Raw genomic sequence first — 24,731 nt, 5'->3', positions numbered from 1 at the left:
TTCCTGAAAAGCAAAAATCAAACCAGACACCTCCTGCCTGGCATAAAGCCACATTGCACTTCCAATATTTTGCTTGGTGACAATCAGAATTCTGCCAAACAGCTTTCCAGGCACGCTTAACAAACTAATCCCTCTGTATGTTTTGCATTCAGTCTTGTTACTTTCCCTTTATATAGGGAAAAGAATCACTGCATTATCATCAGTTACAGATGTACACACATGTACACATGCAAACACACACCAGAAAACTCACATAACCACATCAATATTTCAACATTTTTCCAGTTATACCATCTACATCTGCAAACTTACCATTTTTAAAGATTCTCACAGCATTTATTAGTGTTTCCCATCCTTTTTTTTTTTTCAGATGCTAACATTTTCCAGCATTTGTTTCAATTCCATTCTTCAATATATCACTTGCATTTCTTTAAAAATCTCCTTCCAGGATTTCCCACTTCAGTTTCATCCCAAATAATTTCATCACTTTTATTCTTAATTCCATTCACTCTGCTGGCGGATCCTTGTTTAGCCCTTTTCACACATCTCCGAAACTATTTTTTACTTTCCATCAAAATTGCTCTGCAATTTTTTTCATTCTCTTTCAATCGTAACCAATACTTGCTCTCTTTGACTACATTCTTGACAACAATCTTTTTTGTTTTATACACATTATACAGCAAATCTCGCACCCTCCTATTTTGCAGCATTCATTCTCTCAGATGTACTTTTCTCATCCACAGCCTCTTTCAGCTTCTCGTTCCATCAAACATCCTTTTGGTAGTTCCCATTAGCACTAACTTCACACACTTCTGTGACATGCTGAAACAAAATTCCTTTCACTCTGTTCCAAGCAGCTTTCACATTCTTTTTCCTTACAGCCCCTTTCCAGTCATTCTGTTGGGAGAATAATCTACCTCTAAATTTTTTTGATACAGCCCTAGTACTTTTCTCTTCCTGCAGTTAGTTTACTTTCACTCTTATTTCTTTTACTTCTTCCTTTTTCTTCCATGTCCATTTTTTCCAAGAGAATCATTCTCTGAAGGTAAAAAGAAAACAACATCCCAGATATTAAAGATTGGATTCAAGAAATGTGCTGTTTGGATTGTTGATTTCTGAGATATCTTTAGACTGTAGAACTAAGAAGATATATGGTTTTGATTTACAGTATGTTAAAGGATGAATTAAGATGTATGTTAACTTATATCTATATGTGAACCTCTTTTTTAAGTTTCCATTTTATTTCAGTTTTATCTCTCTTGTATTTTTGTTAATAAGTAAAAAATAGAAAAAATGCCTTACATTCTCTCAATCTTTCATTATTAAGAATCAAGTCAATCATGCTTTGTGATTCTCTTATTTTCCAGGACTTCCAGTAAGATGGCAATGCAGGAGGCTGCACGTACGTGAGCACCATCTGATAATTTTAAATTTGATACCATAAACATTGGGTTACTGTTGTTGTTAGTTGCCATCGAGTCGTTTACAACTCATGGCAACCCTATGTATAACAGAACAAAATGCTGTTTGGTCTTGCGCCAGATGCCTGACTGTTCCAATGTTTGCATCCATTGTTGCAGTAATTATAGGAGTTTTTAATTGAAGCACACCGCATCAGTAGCACCTGTGCTTTGACTGCGACAAGCTAAGTTTTGCAGAAGTGCAGTACACCCATAACAAAGAATGTAAACTAAAGGTGGAACCCCAAGCATCTTACCTCACTCCTTTTCCGTGGGTACATAGGAATAGACTTATGATTAAACACACAGGCAAACAACATGCAAATATCACAGCCTATGGACTCCTGCTTTCATATGCACACACACAACCTAGATGACACCAATTCATACTTTCTGACATACATCTTAGCTCCTCTGTTCATAATTAATTTTATATCTTGACCTCCCTATATCTATTCATCAACTCTACTCCACAACATCAGGCCACTTTCATTCATATCTATTATAGTCTTCTCTTTTCTCTCAGTTTCACTGACACATAGCATATCTTTCTTCTTTTTCTTTCATTCATGAATTCATGTTTTTTGCCATTTACTCCACTTACTTTCCAAGTCACAATTTTTCATATGTCATGGTGATTACCGGATTAGCCCATATATGGCTTAGTCAGTTGATGCTTTCACATAACTTTTTTTTGAAAGATAGAGAAGGTTACCAGCCTGAGTAAAATCCATGCAACTCCCAGCATTCTTTGCTAATGGCAAGGGCCACAGGGGTCAGTCTTGACACCTTTTGGTCAGTATGTCACAAGAGCAACCAAAGCCCAATTTTACCCCAAACATGCTCATACTATTCTGTGTCACCTAGGGCCTGTAAGGCTATCTTGCAAGCCAACGAACTGTTGCTGCATCTCACCAGTTAGGAGGTGCATGCAATGCGCTGACATACAAAGAGGATGCAAATGCTATGCAACAGACTAAATTACACATATAGTTGCACCATGAACATTTCTTAAATTCACACTTACAAACTTAAACAAGTTTTGAAAGTAGACCAAGCAGCTCATTTCAGCTCCACTAATTGGCAAATCCTAAACATCATGTTTGAGGTTACTACTTTAATAATATGATGGTTGAATCCCAAATCAGTTCTCTGAACAAACTGAAACATGGCATGGCTAGGTCAAACTCCAATTTATAGGAGCACATTTTTTTTTTTGCTTTATTCAGATCAATATTTAGTCACTTACTCTTGTTAAGTCCATGCCAAGTTTGAGTTGAGAAAGAAGGTGCAAGATAACACTGCGTTGTTCTTCCACAGCTCCAAGGTCATCCTCTTTATTCTCACATGTATCTTCCAGCTCATCTTGTGGATTTATTTCCTCTGGTTCCTGGATAAATTCCCAAAAACATAAGGTATTTCAAATACTCTAGTATTCCAAACTTTTTTGGTGCCATAACTCAGTACAGGCATCCTCCTAAATCCCACAAATGATGTCTCATTTCTTAAACAATGAGCTCTGTATGTATACAGTTTGCTTCTTTTAGCCTACCTACAGATGAGGCTGTAGACTATAATAAGGTCCTATAATGGTTTATTTTTTTAGTACCAACAATGCAACAGAATAGAAACCAGCTCACATATTAAATTACGTTACAATATGGAATTTGCAGCAAGCAGTGCTCTTTGCACTAAACAATAATTAAACCTCTTCTTCGGATAAACCTATAGAGGAAAGAAAACTGCCTATTTACATCTAGATGTTATGTCTTCCAGAGGGAGCTGCTGCTGTAGATCAAGTATCGCTTCTCATTTCTCTTCCCTTCCCTTCTCTTCACATTCTCCCCACAAGCACATGGATGTCTAAATTCTACTGACTTTATCATTCTGTCAGGTTATCAGAAGTTTTTCCACAATTCAAGCTAATTATTTATTCAGTTTGTGTTCTGTTTGTAACATGTGGCTTGGCTTCATTTCTGCATATCACATGTCACTGGAGCTGTGAAGCTTCCTAAGGCTATACTCCAAGTACAGATGTCGCTGGATACTTTTACTACTGCAACAGCTACCTGGATGCCTTCTCAGCCACTGGAAGTGACAGCTGGCACTTACTACAGCCTTGCTAAATAGCACTCCTAAGGCTTTGGTCCTCATAAACCAAATGCAAGTAAGATCATGGTTCTGTGCCACTTGTTGCCTTTCCATGGCACAGAACCATGATGGGTGCCAATCACAGAAGCCCTGTCTTTGCCAAGAGAGGAAAGCAGAAATGGAGCAACTATGTAAACTCAAAGACATCTCTGCTCCGTACTTGTTTCTGCACTGTAGCAGCTGACATACATGGGATACAAAAAGGAAAAATAACAGCCAGAGGAGTAGCCGGAAGCGAAGAAAGCTCCAAAGACAGAAGCTACAAAACTAATACAGTAAATCCTTTTCTTTCATCTTCCGAAAATAATTTATCCAATTTATATTATTTACTTATTCTTTTACTCCTCCTTCTCTTTAAAATGCTCTCTTTATCACACACTATACTATGATCTGAAGCTGTATTCTCAACTCTGTTTTGCTCCTAAGTTAGGAATGTCTGGATGCGGAGAATTCTGCTTCACTGAAGGAAGAGTTGGGCATCAGAAACTTTTCTAGGTGGTTGCAAATGCTATGAGCAAGAAAGGGCAGTGGGCAGTGACCATTTCCTGGACTATATCATGGCAGAAATTGATAAAAAGGAGAAAAAAAATATAAACAGCAGCCATCAGAATGGAAACAGCCTCTCCTCTTGCACTATCTCACTTCAAGCACTGACATCTGCTGAGTAGTACCTCAGCAAGGTCACCAATATCCACTATGCCTGTTATTCTATTAAGAACTCCACTGATTTATGTCTAGCAATTGTGAAAGAAAGAAATAATAGCCTCCCCTGCTATGAAGCTTACTCATAGGGATGCTTCTGAAAACAACTCCCACAATAAAAGGCCTGCCAAAAAAGTTGACATCCTTCCATATATAGTTGCCTCAATAACTTAGTATTTTAGAACACCCTTTCAATTTGTTTTTAATAAAAAGGTGGTGATAGAATGTGATCTCCCAAGCTCATTAATTTTACAAAATATGCCTTTATCTAGGTCAAGCAAAATGAATTACTGTTAAATTTCCCTATCTTCTTTAACCTGGAAGTTCTTGATTTGCACTCCTTGAACGTTTTCATGGTTTAACCCACATATTATTTTAAAAACATTATTTAGCTACATTATTTTAAGTTTCATTAATGTTCACTTTGTTCCAATATTCATGAAAATTTGTTATTTAAAAAAAACAGCAAAAAGTAAGAAACAATGTTTACCCTGATAGTTTAAATTCTGGTCAAAATGAGTCTATTCTTTTCTTGATAATTCTAACTATAGTTGAATATTCTATGGCTGAGCAATCCTTTCCTTTAAATTAAGACAGGAGAAACAAAACCACAATGCAGAGCTAAGGTTTTACATTATCTTACCCTGGTTAGCTGACCAGAATCGGAACTGGACTGTTCCTCTCTGACTGATGATGCCTTGGTTTGATCTGCAGGGAAATTCTGATCAGCCCCATTTTTGAAGTGATTTGGCAAAGAGATCTTTGGTTCCAACCAACTGATAGTTGTTCCTGAAGCAAGAGAGATCTTATGCTGAAATTTACTCATATTCCAGGACTTTAAGCTTTTCATAGAATTGTTTCTGCCATTAGGCAGTGTCACGCCCTCTCCCCAAGGCAACAAAACTTGCTTTGCAGCAAAAACAAAAAAGGTGGATGCAAGAGAGCACCACCTTCTCACTCTCTTCTCATTAGAATGAGGCTTATGAGCAGGCAATGATGACACAGAACATGTTCCTGATGAGAAGGAGATGGTGTTATGAAAGATGTAATCAGACACTAAAGAACCCAGTAAGACTAGATTGTTAGATAATATCTTTGGACAGGCTGTTGAATCAACATTCTAGTCATTACAACATTAAAGTGGGGGGGAGGAAATATACCTAAAATTAAAGAATACAAGCCAAAAGAATGTCACAATGGTCTGCTGTTATATAAATTACAGTTGCTTGAAAATAAAAACTATTTAATGATGCTGGTATCTCCAATTACCTCTCCACCCCCAGTTAGTCTATCTGAATGGATACATTTCCTTATCAATAATGAAAATGTTCCATTCTGTTCTCAAACGCTAGTGTTTGTAGAAACTAATAAAGTCCTGTTAGCATATACATTCACTTGGATAAAGGGACTTTTGGGTTCAGACACTACTGCTAGCCTGGCATCTTCAGCTTACAGTCCTAGATTTATCAACTCAGTCATTAAAAAAAGCTTGGAAAAACAGAGTTTACAGCATTTATCTGGATAGATTGAACACATTTTACATAGTACTTAAACTTCAAGCCAACTGTATCAAAGTCTCTCAGGAGTCCTAAAAATTGAAGGGGTGAATATGGTCTACTTTGCATGTAAGTCCCTATGCTTTCCATTTTGCATAATAATCACATTTCTATATGACAGGCATTGTATTAATTCTTTCGCTTTTACATAGGCATATTTAAAGCTTCTAACACACAGAATATAGACACAAATTCAAGTGCATTCAGTAATAAAAATTAAGTATGTTCCTGAAAAAGGAACATCAACAGAGAACTGGGATCACAAGACCATCCCAGACTAATTATGGCCTGGTTTACACATTACATTAAGCCATGCTTGGTTTAACTATTAACTGAATAAGCCATAACGGCTGGTTTGCATAAAGGGCCTTATTATATGACTTAATGCCACACAGGTGATATATGTACGTGTGCCCTTACCCACTTACAGCAAACAACAAAATCACTTATACATAAATTACTTGTGCTTTAGTATTCTCAACTAATCTCAACAAGTATAAGACTATTTAGGCAAAGCTTTGTACTACCCCATTCTGTTGAAGATGGAGTTCTTTAACGACATGTTTTTAAAAAATGTATTTATTTATTTGACTTAAATACCACTGTATTACACATTGATTCACAGCATTGTACAACACCCCCCACAAATAATTACAATGGTAATACAGATATAATCCTTGAAATTCTCAAAGTCTTTCATAAATTACTATAATTAAAGATAAAAATAGTAATAGGCATATTAACAGCATATCCTAACTGAATGTCTTTCTGAATTAAAGGTTTTTCTAAAGAGCAGGGGCAAAGGAGCCCTAAGAACTTCTGGTGGATGACTGTTTTCACAGGATAGCATCAGTGCTGAGAGGCAGGATGCTCTTGCTTTCTCCTGGATCTTATGTGGGGACGGAAGGAATTATCAGCATTCCAACTTAAGAAGCACACACTGGGCGGGTATGATCCACTTGAAGTAGACAGTCTTTAAGGCACCTGGGTATCGCGCCATGTTGGGTTTTAAAGGTCAAAACCAGTACTATGAATTGTACCACAGCCCTAAACTTTGGGCAAACAGTGGCTTTCACTCACCAACAAGTGGGCAGAAGCATTATGGACCAGCCAACTGCCAGTTCTGAGTAGTTTTCAAGGGCAGCCATGCTTAGAGTGAATTTCAGCAATCTAATCCAGAGGTGCCAAGGGCACTGATCACTGACCAGGTCATCCTTCGCCAAGAAACTACATCACCAGCATATCAGCCACAACTGAGTAAAGGATCCCTGGCCACAGCCTCCACCTGCCTGCCTAGCAGTACCAGTGAGTCTAGGCGGCCTCCCAAGGTGCAGAATGGTCCTTCAAGAGGTGTGCTACTCTTCCACAATCACCACTGGAGTGGAGCACCAAACAATTTAAGGACAAACAGTCACTCAAATCTTGCAGGTATTAAACTTCTCCCACCCAAATCCTTATAGCCCCCAGAAACTGACCAAGGACCTCCACTCCATCACTGATTGTGCTGAGAGTGTTGATGCACATCTGGGTATTATCAGCGCAACTAACATCACCTCACCCCAAACTAATATATGGTTTAGTTTCCTCTAAATGTTAAGCAGCAAGGAAGTGAGAACTCTGCAGCACCTTGCACTGAAGCAGCCACCAGGCAGTCCATTTTTACGACACTACTGCTGAGTGAAACCATCCATTCAGGAAGGAGCAGAAGTGCTATAAAGCAGTGCCCCATGTCCCAAGCTGTGCAGGTGGCCCTGAAGAATATAATGGTTGATGGAATCAAAACCTCAGAAAATCTAGGTGGACCAGGAAGGGCACAATCCTCTTATATAGATTATCCAGCAGTGCTATCAATGGAGTTTTTGTCCCATACCCAAGCCTGAACCATGACTGAAAAGACCCAGATAATTCTTCAGGACTTTATCCTCTGGAAGTCAACTTTGGAATCAGAAAATCAATTCACTGGTCAAAAATACCACAGAATTCTGAACGAAGTTGTATAACAGTCATGAGTCATTTGTTCCACGCCCTTTACATAAGCCTATTAGAAAATGAAATGTCACCAGGGAGAGCGGATAAATTCTAAGTTATCAAATCCTAGTGAACTATAAAAACATGTCTTGTCCTCATTTGACAGGCCTTACTGGAGCAAACTGCAGTTTTAGCTGCTAAAAATATGCCTAGGAAGAGTGTTTTATGCAACCAATGGTAAATAAATTCTGCTTCAGCAATATTTCCCCGTTCATTCAAAATATGTTTGCGCGTATGGTAATTTTTGATGTGATATGATCTAATATGATTTAATGTGATCTGTCTTTAAGAATATGTACTGTATACAGTGGCAAAACTTCAACCATAAAGTCAGAGACAAATTACAGAACAGAGAATAAAAAGATTACAGCTATTATTTTCCTATTTTAGCAAATGACTGCTTAATGAATTTAAGGAGTATGCTTTTTATATTATCAATACTGCCCTCTATGAATACTGTCTGAAACTGAAATCATCCCCAAATACAAGGCCAAATGACACTAATGAATCCACCTTCTGAAGATGAATATACCAGAGATTGCTGTTGCTTAGATGCTTCCAGAAAAATAAAATAAAATAAAATGCGCAACTTCTGATTTTACCTTTTTATTCAAACAGAGCAAACATAATAACTCACCAGTAGATAAGGATCCCTTTTGTTGTGATGCATGCTGCAGCTGGAGAATGTGAAAACAATCATTTAAGCAATTCATTGTCGCCATGGAGGTTGCCTTGAGCATCAGTAGGTCCTGGTCTAAGGAAGAAAGATGACCAGAGGCAGGAAGGCATTCGATGCTTCTTACCAAGTCTCTCTGCTGTCCTTCAGCTTGAGACATCTTCTGCAATTAACCAAGGCACAAAGGTTTTACAATGCTGGTCACATGAAACTTCAGAAAAACTTGTTTTTTACTTAAAACACTTCGTTGGTCCAAATGGTATTTTGTGAAAATAACATTCCTTGTGGTTTATATTCAAACTTGTGACAGTTCTTTACAAGAGCTGTAAAAATCTGTAATTTATTTTCTAGCAAAGAAATCCGTGACATGTACCAGAATTGACAACTTATTTCCTAGTCTAGTCTTCATATTGATAAATAAGAAATAATAGTAAAGAGAAGAATCAGTTAAAGGTTTTTTAAAATCATAAACCATCCAAGTGCTTAGCCCAGTGATCAGCACCAAAGTTCCCTGCTTCTCCGCATAATATACTTCCTTGCTCTTTGATTCTTACCTAAGATTTCAAAGTTCATACAATTTCTCAGATTTTTCTCTTGGAAATACTATATAAATTAACCATACAGTAATTATCTTACTTTCTATTTTCAAATCTCCTCCCCATTTCAAAAGGAAGGGACTTTATAGAAAAGTTGTAGGTAATAATGTCATTACATTTTTTCCTGAAAAAGAGATGAATTCTTCCAAATCCAAACAAGTAACAATTTAAACAAATAAAGGTATCTAGAATTCTGCTTCATGGTCAAAGTCCAACATGAGTACTTTATGCATCACTTACTTCATTCTTAAATATACGTGAATATTATACTGTCTCTTCCACCAGAGAAATCAAGAGTTGGAATCAACTCCAAATCAATACAAGAAGCAGGAATCCTATCCAGCCTGTTAGACATACTAATGCCAATTTTTTTTCCAGAACTCAGGATTTTTCTTTTCCCGCTCTTTAATCCGGGCACATGTATATATTCTTCTCAAAAGTTTGCCTTCAACTTTCTGAGAGTTCTCAAATGTGACTCTTAAAGTTTGCTTTCATTGCAGAACTGTAAGAAATAGTAAACTCTTTGTACTACATTTGGTAACCTCCTACGTATATTTGGGCTTTTAGTTTTAACTAGATCTTAAAGTATTTCATTTCAGAACAGTCAAATGAAAGCTCCTGGGTGCCTTTGATATTCGCCTTGATGCAGAGAAGATGTTGTGCACTCTTAAACCCAGTTTACATGCTCTTTCCCTCCCCTACTCAAACTCTTTTCTTTTTTCAATGCTGAATATGTCCATTTTCTATCCACGCTGAGCCAATGTTAACCCCAGTCAGCTTTCCACCAGTATTTGGACTCTGTTTCTAATTATACTGTCAAACTTAGGGTATTAAGTAATGGTAGCATTCAGTGATGTGGAGACGTAAAGACAACCATAGCTGGCGTTGAAAGAGAAAGGACGATGAGATGTATAGAAGGATAACAAGAAGTTAGTGGGCCAAAGAAGAGAAAGAGAAAAGAGACTACATGAGGTCAACTGGGCATTCTTTGGCTGCTATCGTTAAGAAATCAAGAAATAGAATGACTGCACTGAACCTGATTTTACCCATCGTTAACTAACATCTGTAATGAAAAAAGAAAACTGAATGAAGGGTTGCAGAATTCTCACCTCAGGTTTTAGTTCGCATACAGCACTGTCCTCCACGCAAAATTAAATACATTTAATGTTTTATACAGCAACCCTCTGTTCTCGTAAGTCAAGCTTTTTTTTTTAACTGCGACAACAAGTAAACATTAGAAGCACTCTTTCACAAACTACCGTTGTCTCTCAAGATATGATGCAAAGCAACATCTAGCTAATGTAAGGTGATAGTACCAGACATACAAAATATTTAGATCATTCAAGAGATGCTAGAGAGTTCTGTCAAGTCACTGGCCCAAATGTTTTACTAACAATATCATTTTAGAAAAAAAATGGCAAGAAAGTAGCTTCTAAATTAGCTTCTAAATAAGCCTTAACGAATAGTAGGCAAAATATTGCTCTATATTCTTTAACAACCAGCCAAATTGCTGGGCGCTGGGTGGCATGTAAATTTAATTTAGCAGTACTAGTAGCAGCAGCAGCAGCAGCAACAAAGGAATGTCATAGAGGGGAATGTGTACTTTTTCGAAGCTACAACCACAGTATGCAAACAGAAAAGTCCAACCTAAGAGGAAATGTGCTGTATTTGTTCTCCACGTGGTACTCCAATCTGAATTACAAATGTGAGAAGGCGTTTTTCTTAAGATATCAGTGCAGATTATATAAAGAAGTGTAAACTTTAATAAATGCTCAAAACTGGTAGGGCTCAAGTGTGTTTCCACAAAAATGATAATGGCTTTTAAGAAGGCACAGGCACTATTTGCTTTCTAAAGCCAAACAGTTCTTCCAAAGAAACCAAGAAAAAAATTATATGTACCAACCTCTCGTACATCAATTAAGTGATCTGGCTGCAGAATGGGAATTCTCTTCCCAGCTGGCAACTTGTGATGGCCAACACTGAAAAAGGAAGCTGCATTTTGGCTGGATCTTCTCTGCATACCGGGAGAACCACTTCCTTGAGATGCCAGAGAGAAGCTGCGAGATTTCAGAGGAGGATTGTTCTGGTGAACAAACATACATATTAGGAAATCCTTGAAAACTAATTGTTTAAATGTCCATCCTTCTAACTTACCCATTTCATTAAGTACACATATATTCTCTTAGACTGCTTCTAAATTCTTGATGATATATTCTAATACAATTATTAATACCACCAGGCTAGGAGCAGACATTAAATATTCTTCAGGGGCCAGGGCTGGCATCCATCACAGCTATGCCCCCCCAGAACAGCACTGCATGAAAGACAATACATTATGGGACAGCAGTTAAGGTGCTGGACTAGAACAGGGAAGATCCAGGCTGAGGTTTGCTCTCAGCCACAGAAGCTCACTGGGTGACTTTGGGCCAATCACTCTCTCTCACTCCAGCCTACCTCATAAATTGGGGAGCGGGGGAGGCAGGCAGTGGGAAGAAAGGAGAGATCACTATGAGCTCCTGAAGGAAAGGTGGGATATACAGTAAATCTGACTTAAATATTGTGTTTCACTTTTCATATAGTAAAACTTGGCTAATCCTAGAAAAGCTCCACAATGAAACAGAGGGCAGGAGATGCTTAACTGTTCTTTTTGCTGAAATTCAATTGCTTTTCAACACTAAAAGCTGCAAGATATATTTGGAAGATTCTGGAGCAGAAGTTGGAGTTCGATCCCTCCTTATGTGAAAAACTGATACTCTGAGATAACTGAATGTAAAAACGGCTGTTTTGTTTTAATACTTGTGCAAAAAAAAAATGATTAACACTCTAGAGCAGCATATTATTAATTATTTGTTTAATCGGATACTTTGCAAAAACACTCTGGATTGTCTAAATCTGCAGAATATACTCAGCTAAAGTTTTTTTTAAATTTCTCAGTTTGGATCAAATGTTTTAGTAGTTTTAGAAATTCCCAGATTACTTGGTTGTTGGAAAGTGTCCCAGATGAGTTTAAGCCTATAGTTAATTTGCAAGAATTTTGAATTAAGAATTGGAATATTCTATTAAGACAAATAAATGGTTGTATTTTAAAGAATGTAAAATACATTTGTTATAATGTCAAGATTAGATTAATTCATCAAAATATTCTTTTTTGGTTTTGTTTAGAGAACATCTCAGCATATATTAAGAAGAAGCAGTTGTCAATCTTTTTATCCTGGAAATATAGTAATAAATTTGAGGAAGTTGGACACATGATTAGGCTTGCTCTACAGCTGATGGGACTATTCATACTACTGTTAATATGATTTGGGGAAGAAAAATAACGTCTAAAAATGGCAATGCAGTGTTGAACTATGTATCAAAGACTTGGAATTCATAAATTTATGAAGAACTCAGAACATATCACGTTTGCAGTGTAGCTAAAAAGAGAATTTTGGATGTTTGCAAAGAAATAATCTCTAGAGTTTAAATACTGGACTGAAGTAATATGTTCACTCTCAGCCTTGAATTACCCCTTTATTAACAAAATAAAAAGACTGATCACTACCAATCCAAGGGAATATTTGAATAAGGTCAGGGTTGAACTGCTGAGTCCTTGGTGCTCTCTGAGCCTTGTTGTTTTCTTGCAGACATTTCATTGCACTCCCAAGGAGAGAACACCCCCCCCACCAACACAAGCAGGGCAAGCCACGGCATATAAACAGGGAGCAAGGCCCTCTCCCTGTTTGCACTGAAGATGTCGCTTAGCCTGGCAATGAAACGTCTGCAAGAAAACAACCAGGCTCAGAGAGCACCAAGGACTCCACAGACTGATCAGTACAATTCGGTGAACGAGATTTAATTACCTGCTTAAAATGGATTTGCTTTTACTTATTAATAGTAAATATTTTTATGTTATTGCTGTTGTTGTGTTGTTGCCTTTTTTCCTTTTTCATACTTTTGTTTTGTATTTTATATTTTGGTGATCTTTTCCGTACATTATAGTAGTACAAAAAATTAAAATAAAAACATAAAAGCTGGGGGGGGGCCCTTCCAAAGACTGAATCTGCCTTAGTAATTTTATTTTGGGAAAGACATAACACTATGTCAAAACATGTATTCTTTCCCAGATGGCTGGCTAATGATAATGCTTAAAGCTTAAAGCCAGCTTCCACTGTTTATGAGCAGCTAAAAGAAAACGTGATGAGCTTTATTTTGCAACCTAGAAAACTGGTTTATCAGTCATGCTGCAGCAACACGTTTTAGGAACCGCAGTGTACAGAGACTTCATTTTACATGATGATTCACTTAACAGAACTCCCCAATATGTTGCAACCCCCATCTGGGGGTTACTGGGCCACCCCAGCCACAACCCCCTTCACGTATTCAGTGGCTGTGGCACAGGGAGACACAGCTCTGCATGAAGACAAATGTATGATTAGCTGAGCATTAACCATGGTAATCAACGTAAGTTATAATCATATAAATCTTATCTTATCTACCTTTTCATTTCTGGATGAAGAAACACATTCACACCCCAATTTCACAAGTGTTTATTCTGAAACAAGTCACTGCATTCAATATGCTTTACTCTCAGGTATAAGCACAGGATTGCAACTTTCAGTTTTACAAAGTAAAAACAGATCCAAGGCTTCCCAACTGCTCCAAGAGACAATCATGCATCAAAAAAGTTAAAACCAATTAGAAAGTTCCAGAGGATAATAATAGTTATAAATAATTATTAATTTATTAATAATTTACAAATTTATAAAAGGACTTTTGAGAGTGTATACAGCTGCTTTGTTCCTCCCCTTGGACAAGCTATAAACAACACAGGAAATCTTTCAAAACATGAGTTTCATCTATGTCTCATCTAAACTTCAAATAATGGTTTAATATTCTGGCTCGTTCTAAATCCAAGGACTACGATTTCCTGGGACTTCTTGGATTGTTTTCAGTTCCTGTGAAGATAAAAATAGCTATGTGCACACACAGGGATTTTTTTATAGCTGAGATTTTGTTTGTCAAAAAATAACTGGAATCTTCTGCTTTAGATAATTTTGCTGAAGCATGTCATATTCTGGGACAAACCTTTAGCTGCACATTAAAAGAAAGAGGAGCCTATAAGTCAGCTACAAGAAGAAGTTTGACCCTTAATCCGTAGAACTGTTTTTCAAATCAAATCAAATCCAATTGATCTTGACATTGCTGTCATTTTCTATCAGGTTTTCATTTTGTTGGTAAATGTAACTTTGACCATTGGTCCGTATGGTTTAGACATTTTACACTATTGTTGCTGCATGACTTACAGTGTTTGTTACAGACAGTACCTTTCCAATTGCTTCAGTATGGTGTTGTGTACATATCTGAAGCCTGCTGACCCAGTGCTGCCTTTCTTTGGCATCTGTAGCTGAATAAAAAGCAAAAGGAGAAGAAAGCTCACATACAGGTAGACAAAAATACAAATACAGTTTCAATTCAAGCTATACTGAAAGAGCCCAGCTTCCTGCAAACACAAATGAAGTTCCCCACCACTACCATAGCAGAATGACTGGCTATTTCCTCCTCTCCTAAAAACTCTTTTCTAGAAGAATATGGAGACTCCTAAACAGCAAATAGGATGATGCTGGAGATGACAGGAGGAAAAAAACATGATGCAATTCACTGAAAATAGTCTCTGCTTTTTGCTAGCAGCAACATTCAAATGTGAAATTCTGCTCAGGGGATACTAAACTGGGAAAATTTAATGACAGACCCAACCCCAATGGCTTTAACAAAAGATATACAGTAGTGAAGTATTTGCCAAAACACAAGTAAAACAACAGTAACAAGAGCTAGTAACAACAAGCATGCTCTAACATTGTACTCATTTTCATAGGACAGAACAGAAGGGAGTGCATCTAACAAAAACAGTCTGAAGATTAAAGCTTAGATTAAAATTATACCAGCTGGTCACTGTTTTCAAAGGTCAATAGCAAGTGAGAAGTTGGGTGCAGACATCTTCAAATTACTTTTTACTGACAGCACCAACAACCACTGTCTTTTTTACAAAAACATTCTATAAAGGCCTACAGTCTTGAGTTGCTCAGAAATCTCTCACTGTTTTATGAATTAGCCCAATTAAGTAAATACCTGGATTTTATTTTCTATAAAATGCCTGCTTCTCTCTCTTTCTCTATACCAACAAATATCCTGCCTGAATTCAGACAGAATGAAAGCCAAGGCCAGTACAGACCACTAATCAAAGAAAAAGCAAGATTGCTTCCTAGTGGACAAACAATATACTGTTACAAAGGAACTATATATATTTTTTAAAAACCTACCTCTAAGTTTATACTGTTCTCCACTAGCAGCATTCACTGTAAAAGTATGAGAATCTTCATCACTAGGGGATATCACGGCTCCAGCCAGCTGCAAGGTACCTCTAGGTTTCTGGTTTCTGGACTGTTCATTCACAAAATACTCCAAAAGGCCAGCTTCATTGTTTAAGACAAAATACCTATAATAGAAAGGAAAAAGCAAATTCAAAAATCCCCCCACTTTTTCAAACATGTAGCTAACTTCCAAATTTGAGCCCTTTTCAGGCAATATGTCCACATATAGATCTCAATCCATGAGGCTGTAGTCCCCTCTTACAAGTGACTGTCTGCATAGACAGCCTTTGAAAAGTCCTGCACACTTCAGTGTGAGCTGAAATGCTGCCTGGGAAATTCTAGGAGTTGAAGTCCACACATCTTAAAGTGGCCAAGTTTGAAAAACACAGATCTAAACAGAGGACATATATGGCCTGGATCTTGACTTACTTCTTGCTTGGAACCTTTTAGTAGAGGAACCTTGCTCTTTGGTCCTCTGACAGACAAGGAAGTCTTCCTGACACACACAAAAATCCATACATTTATTTATCAAACTTGTATGCTGCCTGACTCCCAATGGAAGCCTTTCTCTCAGTCACTCATGCCCTAGTCATCTCCCTTATGGATTATTGCAATGTGCTCTGCATGAGGCTACCCTTGAGAAGTATCCAGAAGCTGCAACTGGTGCAGAATGTGGCAGCACGGGCAGTTATGGGCGACTCTAGGGCTGCGCATATAACACCTCTGCTGCGTGAGCTGCGTTGGGTGCCAGCTTGCTTCTGGGTCCAATTCAAGGTGTTGATTATGACTTTTAAAGCCCTTCATGCATGGGCCCAGGTTACCTGGGGAACCATCTCGTCCCAATTACATTCACCCATCCCACCCTGTCTGGCAGGAGAGGCATGTTACAAACCCCGTCAGTTAAAGAATTCTGACCATCAGGGTCCAGGAAGGGAGCATTTTCTGCCATTGCCCCCGCCCTGTGGAACATCTTGCCCCCTGAGGTGAGGTTGGCCCCCACTCTTCAAGCCTTCCAGAACAGTGTTAAGACATGGCTCTGCCACCTAGCATGGGGATCTGACAGTTGTATGCAGCCCTGGGGGTGGTTGGTGGGTTGAGTATGCTGTCTCTGTCTTTTTAATTTTGCATATTTTTTGTAGATTTTTTATTATCTTTTTATCTGTAAGCCGCCTAGAGTCACTTATATAGTGAGATGGGTGGTGTATAAATTTAATAAATAATAATAATAATAATGACTGTGTGCATGTTTAGAGGCACTTCGTCTTTCCATTCTCAGATAGGATTTTGCATGTTCTCAGATACTTTTATCCTTAGGGTGATGAATTGTTGATATACACAGAAGAAGCTGAACACTACAGAAACCACAAGGAACCAGGAGCCAGAGCTACTGATATATCCCAATTTCTCAGCTGAGATTTTTATATAAAAAATCAGCAATGAACACACCAATAAGTAGAAGTAACATTCCAAAATTTTCCCTAATTTGAGCAAGCTTGCAATTGCTGACTGAAAGAAATCCCTATTTTAGCAACAGCAGGCCATATAATATGGCTGCTCTATGGGGTAATTTAGATCATGGAAATGTTACTGTGCTTGTCATTGTTATCATAAAAACATACTACACAATATTTTTAGACTAGTTACTGAGTTTCAGTGGACAAATGAGAGGACTGTCAATGTCACACACTACACTAAATATAATCTGTGGTAAGAAAACATGTTTCTGTTACATAAGATGATGTTATTTTATTACAATGGTAGTGCCACTAAAATCAAGATAGTTACTATTCCATTTAGAAGCTACTGGACACCAAAAATGCAATGGTTTGATATGGGCATAATTTAATCACTGCAGAACCAATAATAAAATGAACATCCTTAGCTCAACAAGGCTATGCACATCCTGAGATTTCAAAGTACAGCTCATAGAGTGAAGAATCCATTTACACTGCAAACAGCAGGAACAGGTGGAATATGGATCCCTAATGTTCAACAAACAGAACTCAAAGCACCGAGGGGAAAAAAAAGACTGAAGGCAAAACAGGAAGGGGTTTTTTGTTCTTGTTTAAGACCATACTTCAAAGAGTATTTCAAAGAGAAAAAGTGTTCCTGGGATCTTGTCATATCATAACAATTTTTATAGTAGTAGGAAAGGCAGGAGGAAGATAAGCAAGAACAAAAACTTAGCTTCCCAAAAGCCTTTGTAAACTTGAAAAAAAAAACCAAGTGTTCAAATCTTTTGAAACTCACCCAAATATTCACTTTGAAAAAGATAGTTGGAATTGTGTTGCACCAAGACTGCAAATTCCTACATATCTCTACCAGGGAATAAACTACAAAACAAATCCATGAGTCTTCTTTCTGTACAGGCATTCAGTACATAGGATTTTACTGTAATCATACTTCCAGAAGTCTCTCAAAATATGAGCTACAATCTTAAAAGTTTTTTTAATCTCTGACTGATCAAAAGTCCAATATTACATCCAAAATTATCTTTATGCTGCTTATAATAGTAACTTTGCTATAACCTTGATGTTCAGATGTATTTCATAGCTGTATTTTCCTTCGCATTATCTCTCGAAGAGTAAAATACATGAAGCATTCTGGTTTAATGAAAAATTTACAGTTCAGGAAATCAAATACTTGCACTAAAAAAAAATTATTGCTGAAACAATTCTTCATTATTTTTTTCTAAAATGCAACAAAAATAATTCAATTTTCTTATGTTTCTTGGCATTTTAATAACAGCTTCTACCTGACCAATAAAAGCTATTCCATCCAAAATAGTGACATTTTGGGAAATCAAACTTACCGGTACTGCCAGCCTGTTACAAGATTTGTATACTTCATCAAATAGCCAGAAATGTTTTCCATGTGATCACTGTGGCAAATATAAGAACAGAGTTCATCAGCTACAGGCAAATAACAACAATTAAAATATTTCACATAGATGTTCTGTAATTTCATATTTGATAGAGTAATAGAACAGACTTTGTAACTCAGCACAAATATCAAACGCCTCTTAAAACAGAAATTGCTGCAAACACTTGCTCCTTGTTTGTCTTTGCAGATTCAGAACAGAGATGCCTTAAATAATCTACCAGTCGTCAAACTGGGACCAACATTACTGATGCATAAACTATTGGGATCAGTAATAAATTATTGGGCACCTCTTGAGTTGTTTATAAAGCTTCAATATTAAAGATTAAATTACTGAGTACCCTTAAGGTTTCCAACTTTAAGGAAAGCTTTTTGGGCTCTTTAACTATTATTCATTATGAAAATGGCTATTGATTAAGATTAAAAGAATAACTTTAAAAATTGAATTAAGTAAATAAATCACTAGCCACTATTAATTAAGGAAAAGCACATTTAAATTTTTTTGAACTGATGCACACTTCTTGGACTCTGAGTACATGTTATAAATCATCAATATCATTGGAGACTATTGTTTTGCTCAAGCACAACATTCTGAATCTTATCTTGCCAAATAACTAAATCATAAAGCCTGTGCTCTTTAATAAGATCTTTGTGGGCCACACCAAGCTTCTCTTGGTATATACTGGGCTCCCTACCCCATCTGTTTCTTACATTAAAAATGTCTTTTAATTTTAAAAGAACATTTAGTACAGAAAGAAAAATTCCAGCCTCCAATCTCCTCTATTTATTTCCAAAAATGCCTTCTGCCTCATAAACTTCCTTAGAAAATAAAAATGGAGTTTTGCTTGGTGGTATGCCCGCTTATATAAAAGCTAAGCAGAACTACTGGGAAGCATACTGGGGAAAGACTGCATAGACAGGGAGGACATTTGTACACTGGTGCTTTATAACTGTTACATTCCTCCACTGCAGCCATTTTACGAATGGCCAAGTTCTCCCCACCAAACAAATTTCCAAATGCCACCAGCAGCCAAAAAGAATAACTAAGGTGTGTGCATCACAGAGCAGACCCACTCCATGTTATCTATGTCCTCAGATACAGTGGACCCACAGTATCCATTTTTGTACTGCTTCATAAGAATTACATTAAGGTAAAGTTTGTCCCTTTCCTGGCAGCAACAGAGAAGTGGTTTGCATACCCTAGTTCAGTCAAAGACAGTTAGATGCTGCCATCTAGCTGAGTAGCAATTATTAACAGTCACGAGGTGCCACCAAGAAGTTGAAAGAGTTCATTGACAAATAATGTGAATTATGCAGCTCTAACACAACTAAGTGATGCAATGGCACCATGAAGCAGATGTGCCTGAAAAGTTTTGACACACACACACACACACACACACAAACACAAAATTAACCCAGTAGACAACAAAGAACAAATATTCCTGCATCATATTCAAGAAGCTTTGCAGGACAGCAGCTGAGCATTCCAGTTCTCCAGAAAAAAAGCAAGTGATTTCTGTAGGCAATCTTTCCTTTGCTTGACCCTTTCCAATGAGATCACATTGCTTTCAGTGTGTAGAAGAGCAAACAGCTTACTTTCTTGAAATCAATTCCTCTCCAATCTCTCTCCACTGCGGGGGAAGGGAGGAAGAGTCAGGCAAAACAGATTGCCTACAGAAATCACTTGCTTCCCCCCCCCCCACTCCTCACAAAGAAGAGAGACTGGAGAGAAAGAGATTTCAACAGGGTACTGTAAGCTGTTTGCATAGCGTGCCCGTGGCTCCCAGCCCCGGACTGCTGGTGTAATCACATTGCTTTCAATGTGTAGAAGAGCAAACAGCTTACTCTCTTGCAATCCCTTTCTCTCCAATCAATCTGCTCTGCAAGGGGGGAGGAGAAAAAAACCACAGGTCAGGCACAGGACAATGGGTACTGACTGTAGTGGCAATCACATGACTGAGGGATGCTGAGAAGGTCATAAATGGCTGTAAATGGGCCATAAAATCTCTTTTTCAGCATCCTTGTAACTTTGAATGGTTGCTGAATGAGTGGTCAATAAGCAAGGACTACTTGTATACCAATTAAATGTTAACTTAGTCTTTGTACTTAAAATCCTAATCAGTCATTCTGATTATAGATGTGTAATCTTTAACATAAACTATTGTGTAAGGGGGCAGAACTAAAACTAGATTTTCCAAAAATACCATCTTAAGAAGAACACCCAAAATAATTACAGAAGCATTTCAATCACTAAATCATCAGAACTGAAACCTAATGAAACTAGAGGAGGGAGCACCTCATTGATTGGCAGCTTTCTTGTTGATGTCACAATGCATCCTACTAACCAACTACCAGCTGTTTTCAGAGAAGCAGTACAGAAAAGTTAACAGAATTGGAAAGAAGAAAGGAAGCAGAGAGGATACAACCATGCCTGCCTCAACACAGAATTATCAGGTAAGTATTTGTAAAGTGGAAGAAACAAAGAACTTCCAGATAGTAATATTAGGGCACAGGCTGTCAGGAACCTGAGTCTATTTAGAGTCTTAAACCATTTATCATAAAAGCTGGATCACATGTGAAGTCACTATTATAGCTACAATCCTTATTTTGCAGTTATCAGCTGACCTTCTTGCAAATGGGAAGCTGATCTGAAAGTTGTAAAGATTAAAAAACAAAATATGATTTTATCCAGTGTATAATAGGATAGCATTTTATTCCTTAACCTAGGGGTGTCCTTCAAATATTTTGGGTTACAGTACTGATCATTCCTTGGCACTGTCTATTTTGCTTTGGCTGATGGGAGTTGAAGCTCCATCAGACTGCCTGCCCAGTCTTATCCTGAAAAGGAATGTAGAGATAACCTTGGTGAAGGAATGTATAAACCTGCCTTGATTCTGTTTGATATAAGAAGGGGCAGAGAGAAACTCTAACAAGCTTTCAAGGTTCTATTGTTATATCCTACAACATAACGTAGTAGTTGAGAAACTACTGGAATCCTTGCAGTGTATGTTTCCTGACCTCATCTACCTCAAAAGGGTAACATCAATCTTGAAAGCCTATCAAAGCTTTTCTCTGCCCTATCTTATACCAATCAGAGTCAAGGTGGGATTATTTTTAGTTTCTTTCTCATGCTTTCCACTTTCCTAAGACTCAATTGCCATTTCTCTTCCCTTACTGGCTCATCCATTCTTTTACCAAGATCATCTCTACATTCCTTTACATACCTATCCAACTTCTACCAACCAAGTAACTCAGAAATACTGTGATGTTATATTAATTGTTTGGAATAAGAAACATCTACAAAATGAATCACAGGAACAAGTAAGAGGTCCAATAATTTTCACAGGTGAGATCCAATAGGAGCTTTTCTAAATCAATATTGGAACACAGCACTGTACACAGGGGAAATGGTCGAAATAAAAAGCTAGACATGGAGAAAGTCTAGCTATTTTTAAAAGCATAAAAGAAAACTAGCCATCAACAAATTATATATACAAATCACCATACTCATCAGAATATTAAAAGCTCTCAATTTAATGGATTCTTTGGCAAAACTTCAAAAGTCCAATCTCCATAAGTCCACTTATTAATACCTGTAGAATCCTATGCTCTATGTAAGAACGTAACAACATATGCACTGTCCTTCAGGATCGGAGCCCCTGGCCCATCTAGACTAGCAGCCTTTTCTCACAGTGGCCAACCAATTGCACAAGGAAGCCCCTAGTCTCCCAACAGATGGCTTCAGAGGCAGTCCCACTCCCATCAAGGCTAACAGCCATTGATCCCCATGAGTTCCATGAATTGGTCCAACCCTTTTTTGAAGCTAGCCAAGCTAGTAGCATCTAGTGGTAGTGAATTCCAAACCTGAAGTATGCATTGTGTTAAAAATGGGTTGACCTTTGGTTCTAGTAGTTTGGGAAAGGGAAAATGGCTTCTCTTCTTTCATTTTATCCACACATGCATAATTTTGTACACCTAAATCACACATACCCTTTCTTTCTAGACTAAAAAGCCCCCTTCCTCTTGGGAAACTGCTCAAACGCCAGGATCATCTTTGCCCACCTCTCACCCTTCTCTAGCTCCACTATATCTTTCTTGAGTTGTGTCGACCAGAACTGCACGCAATATTCCAGATGTGGTCACATAACTGGTTTATATAAGGGCATTATGATATTGGCATCTCTATTTTCAGTACAGTTTCTTATTATGCCTAACATGCTATTGGCCTTTTTTACAGTGGACGCGTACTATATTGACACCTTCATTGAACTGTTTACCATTATTCCAAGGCCTCTTTCCTCATCAGTCACTACTAGCTCTGATCCCACTAATTTGTATAAGTAGTTAGGATTTTTGGCACCTATGTGCATCACTTTACATTTGCTCACAGTGAACATCTGCCATTTTGACACATACTCCTTTATGTGCAGATATCTCTTTGGAGCTCTTCTCAGTCCCTTATTGTTTTTACCACTTTGAACAATTCAATGTCATCAGCAAACTTGATTATTCCACTAGTCATGTCCGATTCCAGATCATTTATAAATATGTTAAAAAGCCCTGGGTCCTAGGACAGAACCCTGGGCAACCACGCTAGCTATATCCCTCCATTGTAAGAAATGTCCATTTACTCCTAGTCTTTGTTTTCTATTCTTTCGCCAGTTGCTTACCCACAACAGGACCTGCTTTTTTATTCCATGGGTGTTAAGTTTACTGAAAAGTCTCTGATGAGGGACTTTATCATAGGCTTTTTTAAAATCAAAGCAGATGATGTCTACTGGCTTGCCCTTATCCACATGTTTATTAAAACCCTAAAAAACCCTCTAGTATTTATTTATCAATCAAATTTGTTATGCCACCCGACTCTCAATGACTCTGTAGTTGATTAATTAGACAGAACCTTCCCTTAGTTGAAGCCATGTTAGATACCCTTGAGCAAGGTCTGTAATTTTATCTTTCATAGAAGTTTCCATTATCTTCCCTGAAACAGATGTTAAGCTGACAGGTCTATAATTTCCTGGATCTCCCTGTGAGCCCTTCTTAAAAACTGGAGTTACATTGGCTACCTTCCAGTCCTCAACTCCAGAGGCCAATAGTAGAGAGTGGTTGCACATTTTAGTTAAAAGGTCCACAATCTCAGCTTTAAGCTCCTTAATAACCCTTGGGTAGATGCCATTGGGGCTTGGTGATTTGTTCATGTTCAATTTGTCAATAAGGCCTAGCAGTTCTTCTCTTGTCACCACTATATGGCTCAGTTCATCTGATCCCCTTCCTAAGAACTCAAGGATCTCCGCCAATTTTTCTCCTGTGAAGACGGAAGCAAAGAATTCATTCAGCTTCTCTGCAATTTCCTTTTCTCCTCTTAGCACACCTTTGACTCCTTCATAAAGGGACCAATGGCTTCCCTGACTGGCTTCCTGCTTCTAATGTATTTGAAGAATCTTTTATCTACAGTTTTGGCAGTATGCTCCTCAAATTTTCTTTTTGCCTCCCTCACTCTCTCTTTGCATTTCTTTTGCCAGAGTTTATGCTTTCTGTTTTCTTCATTAGGACAAGTCTTCCACTTTCTAAATGATACTTTCTGGGCCCTAATAGCTTCCTTTACAATGCTAGTCAACCAGCCAGACCTTTTTGACTCTGGGGCCATTTTTCTAATTTTAGGAATACATTGTGTCTGAGCCTCTATTATTACGGTTTTTAATAACAACCAAGCTTTTTGGAGGAGCTTGCCCTTTCAACCTTCCTTTTCACTGGTATTCTCAATTTTAAAATGTTCCATTTTTTGAAGTCAAATATGACTTTGTGGAATAACTTCTTTGAATGTTGAATTTTATTGCATTATAGCCAATGGTTCGACTACATATATTTCTCTCACCAAGTCCTGACCACTATTTAAGAATAGGTCTATTATTGCCCCCTCTCTCGTCAGTTCCATGACCACCTGCTCCAGTGCACAGTCATGTATAGCACCTAAGAATTTTACCTCTCTGTCATGATTTGAACACACATTTACACAGTCAATGTGTGAATAAGTGAAATCTCCCATAATTACAAGACTTCCTTTTCAGGATTCCTCTCTGATTTCCCTCATTTCCAGATCTCTTTGAACATCTTGGTTAGGGGAATGATAGTACATCCCCAGGATCAACCTACTTTTATGACATGGTATTTCTACCCAGAGTGATTCTGTTGAATGATCTGTCCCTTCGGGGATGCCATGATAACTTAATTCAATTCTTTTACATACAGGGTAATACCTCCTTCACTATGCCTTTCCCTGTCTTTCCTACAGAGTTTGTAAACAGGAATAACCATGGCCTGCTGATTTTCTC

The 24,731-nt window shown here is 37.8% G+C and overlaps 1 protein-coding gene across 4 annotated transcripts in view; it reads right to left on the bottom strand.

Annotated features, from left to right (window-relative positions):
* OSBPL11 (oxysterol binding protein like 11) overlaps positions 1-24,731 on the bottom strand; it is a 60,753-nt gene that overhangs the window by 15,938 nt on the left and 20,084 nt on the right. For 2 of the 4 annotated variants that reach the window (XM_063288749.1, XM_063288750.1), the window contains 7 exons: positions 18,332-18,400; positions 15,469-15,644; positions 14,455-14,555; positions 11,073-11,252; positions 8,535-8,736; positions 4,957-5,102; positions 2,710-2,850 (listed from right to left, as the gene is read on the bottom strand). In XM_063288749.1, coding sequence (XP_063144819.1) covers positions 2,710-2,850; positions 4,957-5,102; positions 8,535-8,736; positions 11,073-11,252; positions 14,455-14,555; positions 15,469-15,644; positions 18,332-18,400 — 1,015 coding nt within the window. Of the gene's footprint in view, positions 1-2,709; positions 2,851-4,956; positions 5,103-8,534; positions 8,737-11,072; positions 11,253-14,454; positions 14,556-15,468; positions 15,645-18,331; positions 18,487-24,731 lie in introns of those variants that run through there. The other 2 variants (XM_063288752.1, XM_063288751.1) reach the window with 2 other exon arrangements.

Source organism: Candoia aspera, chromosome 1 (assembly GCF_035149785.1).
Source record: "Candoia aspera isolate rCanAsp1 chromosome 1, rCanAsp1.hap2, whole genome shotgun sequence".
NCBI classification, from domain to species: domain Eukaryota; kingdom Metazoa; phylum Chordata; class Lepidosauria; order Squamata; family Boidae; genus Candoia; species Candoia aspera.
Note: the sequence above shows the minus strand (reverse complement) of the source record. Positions and strands in the feature narration are given on the sequence as shown.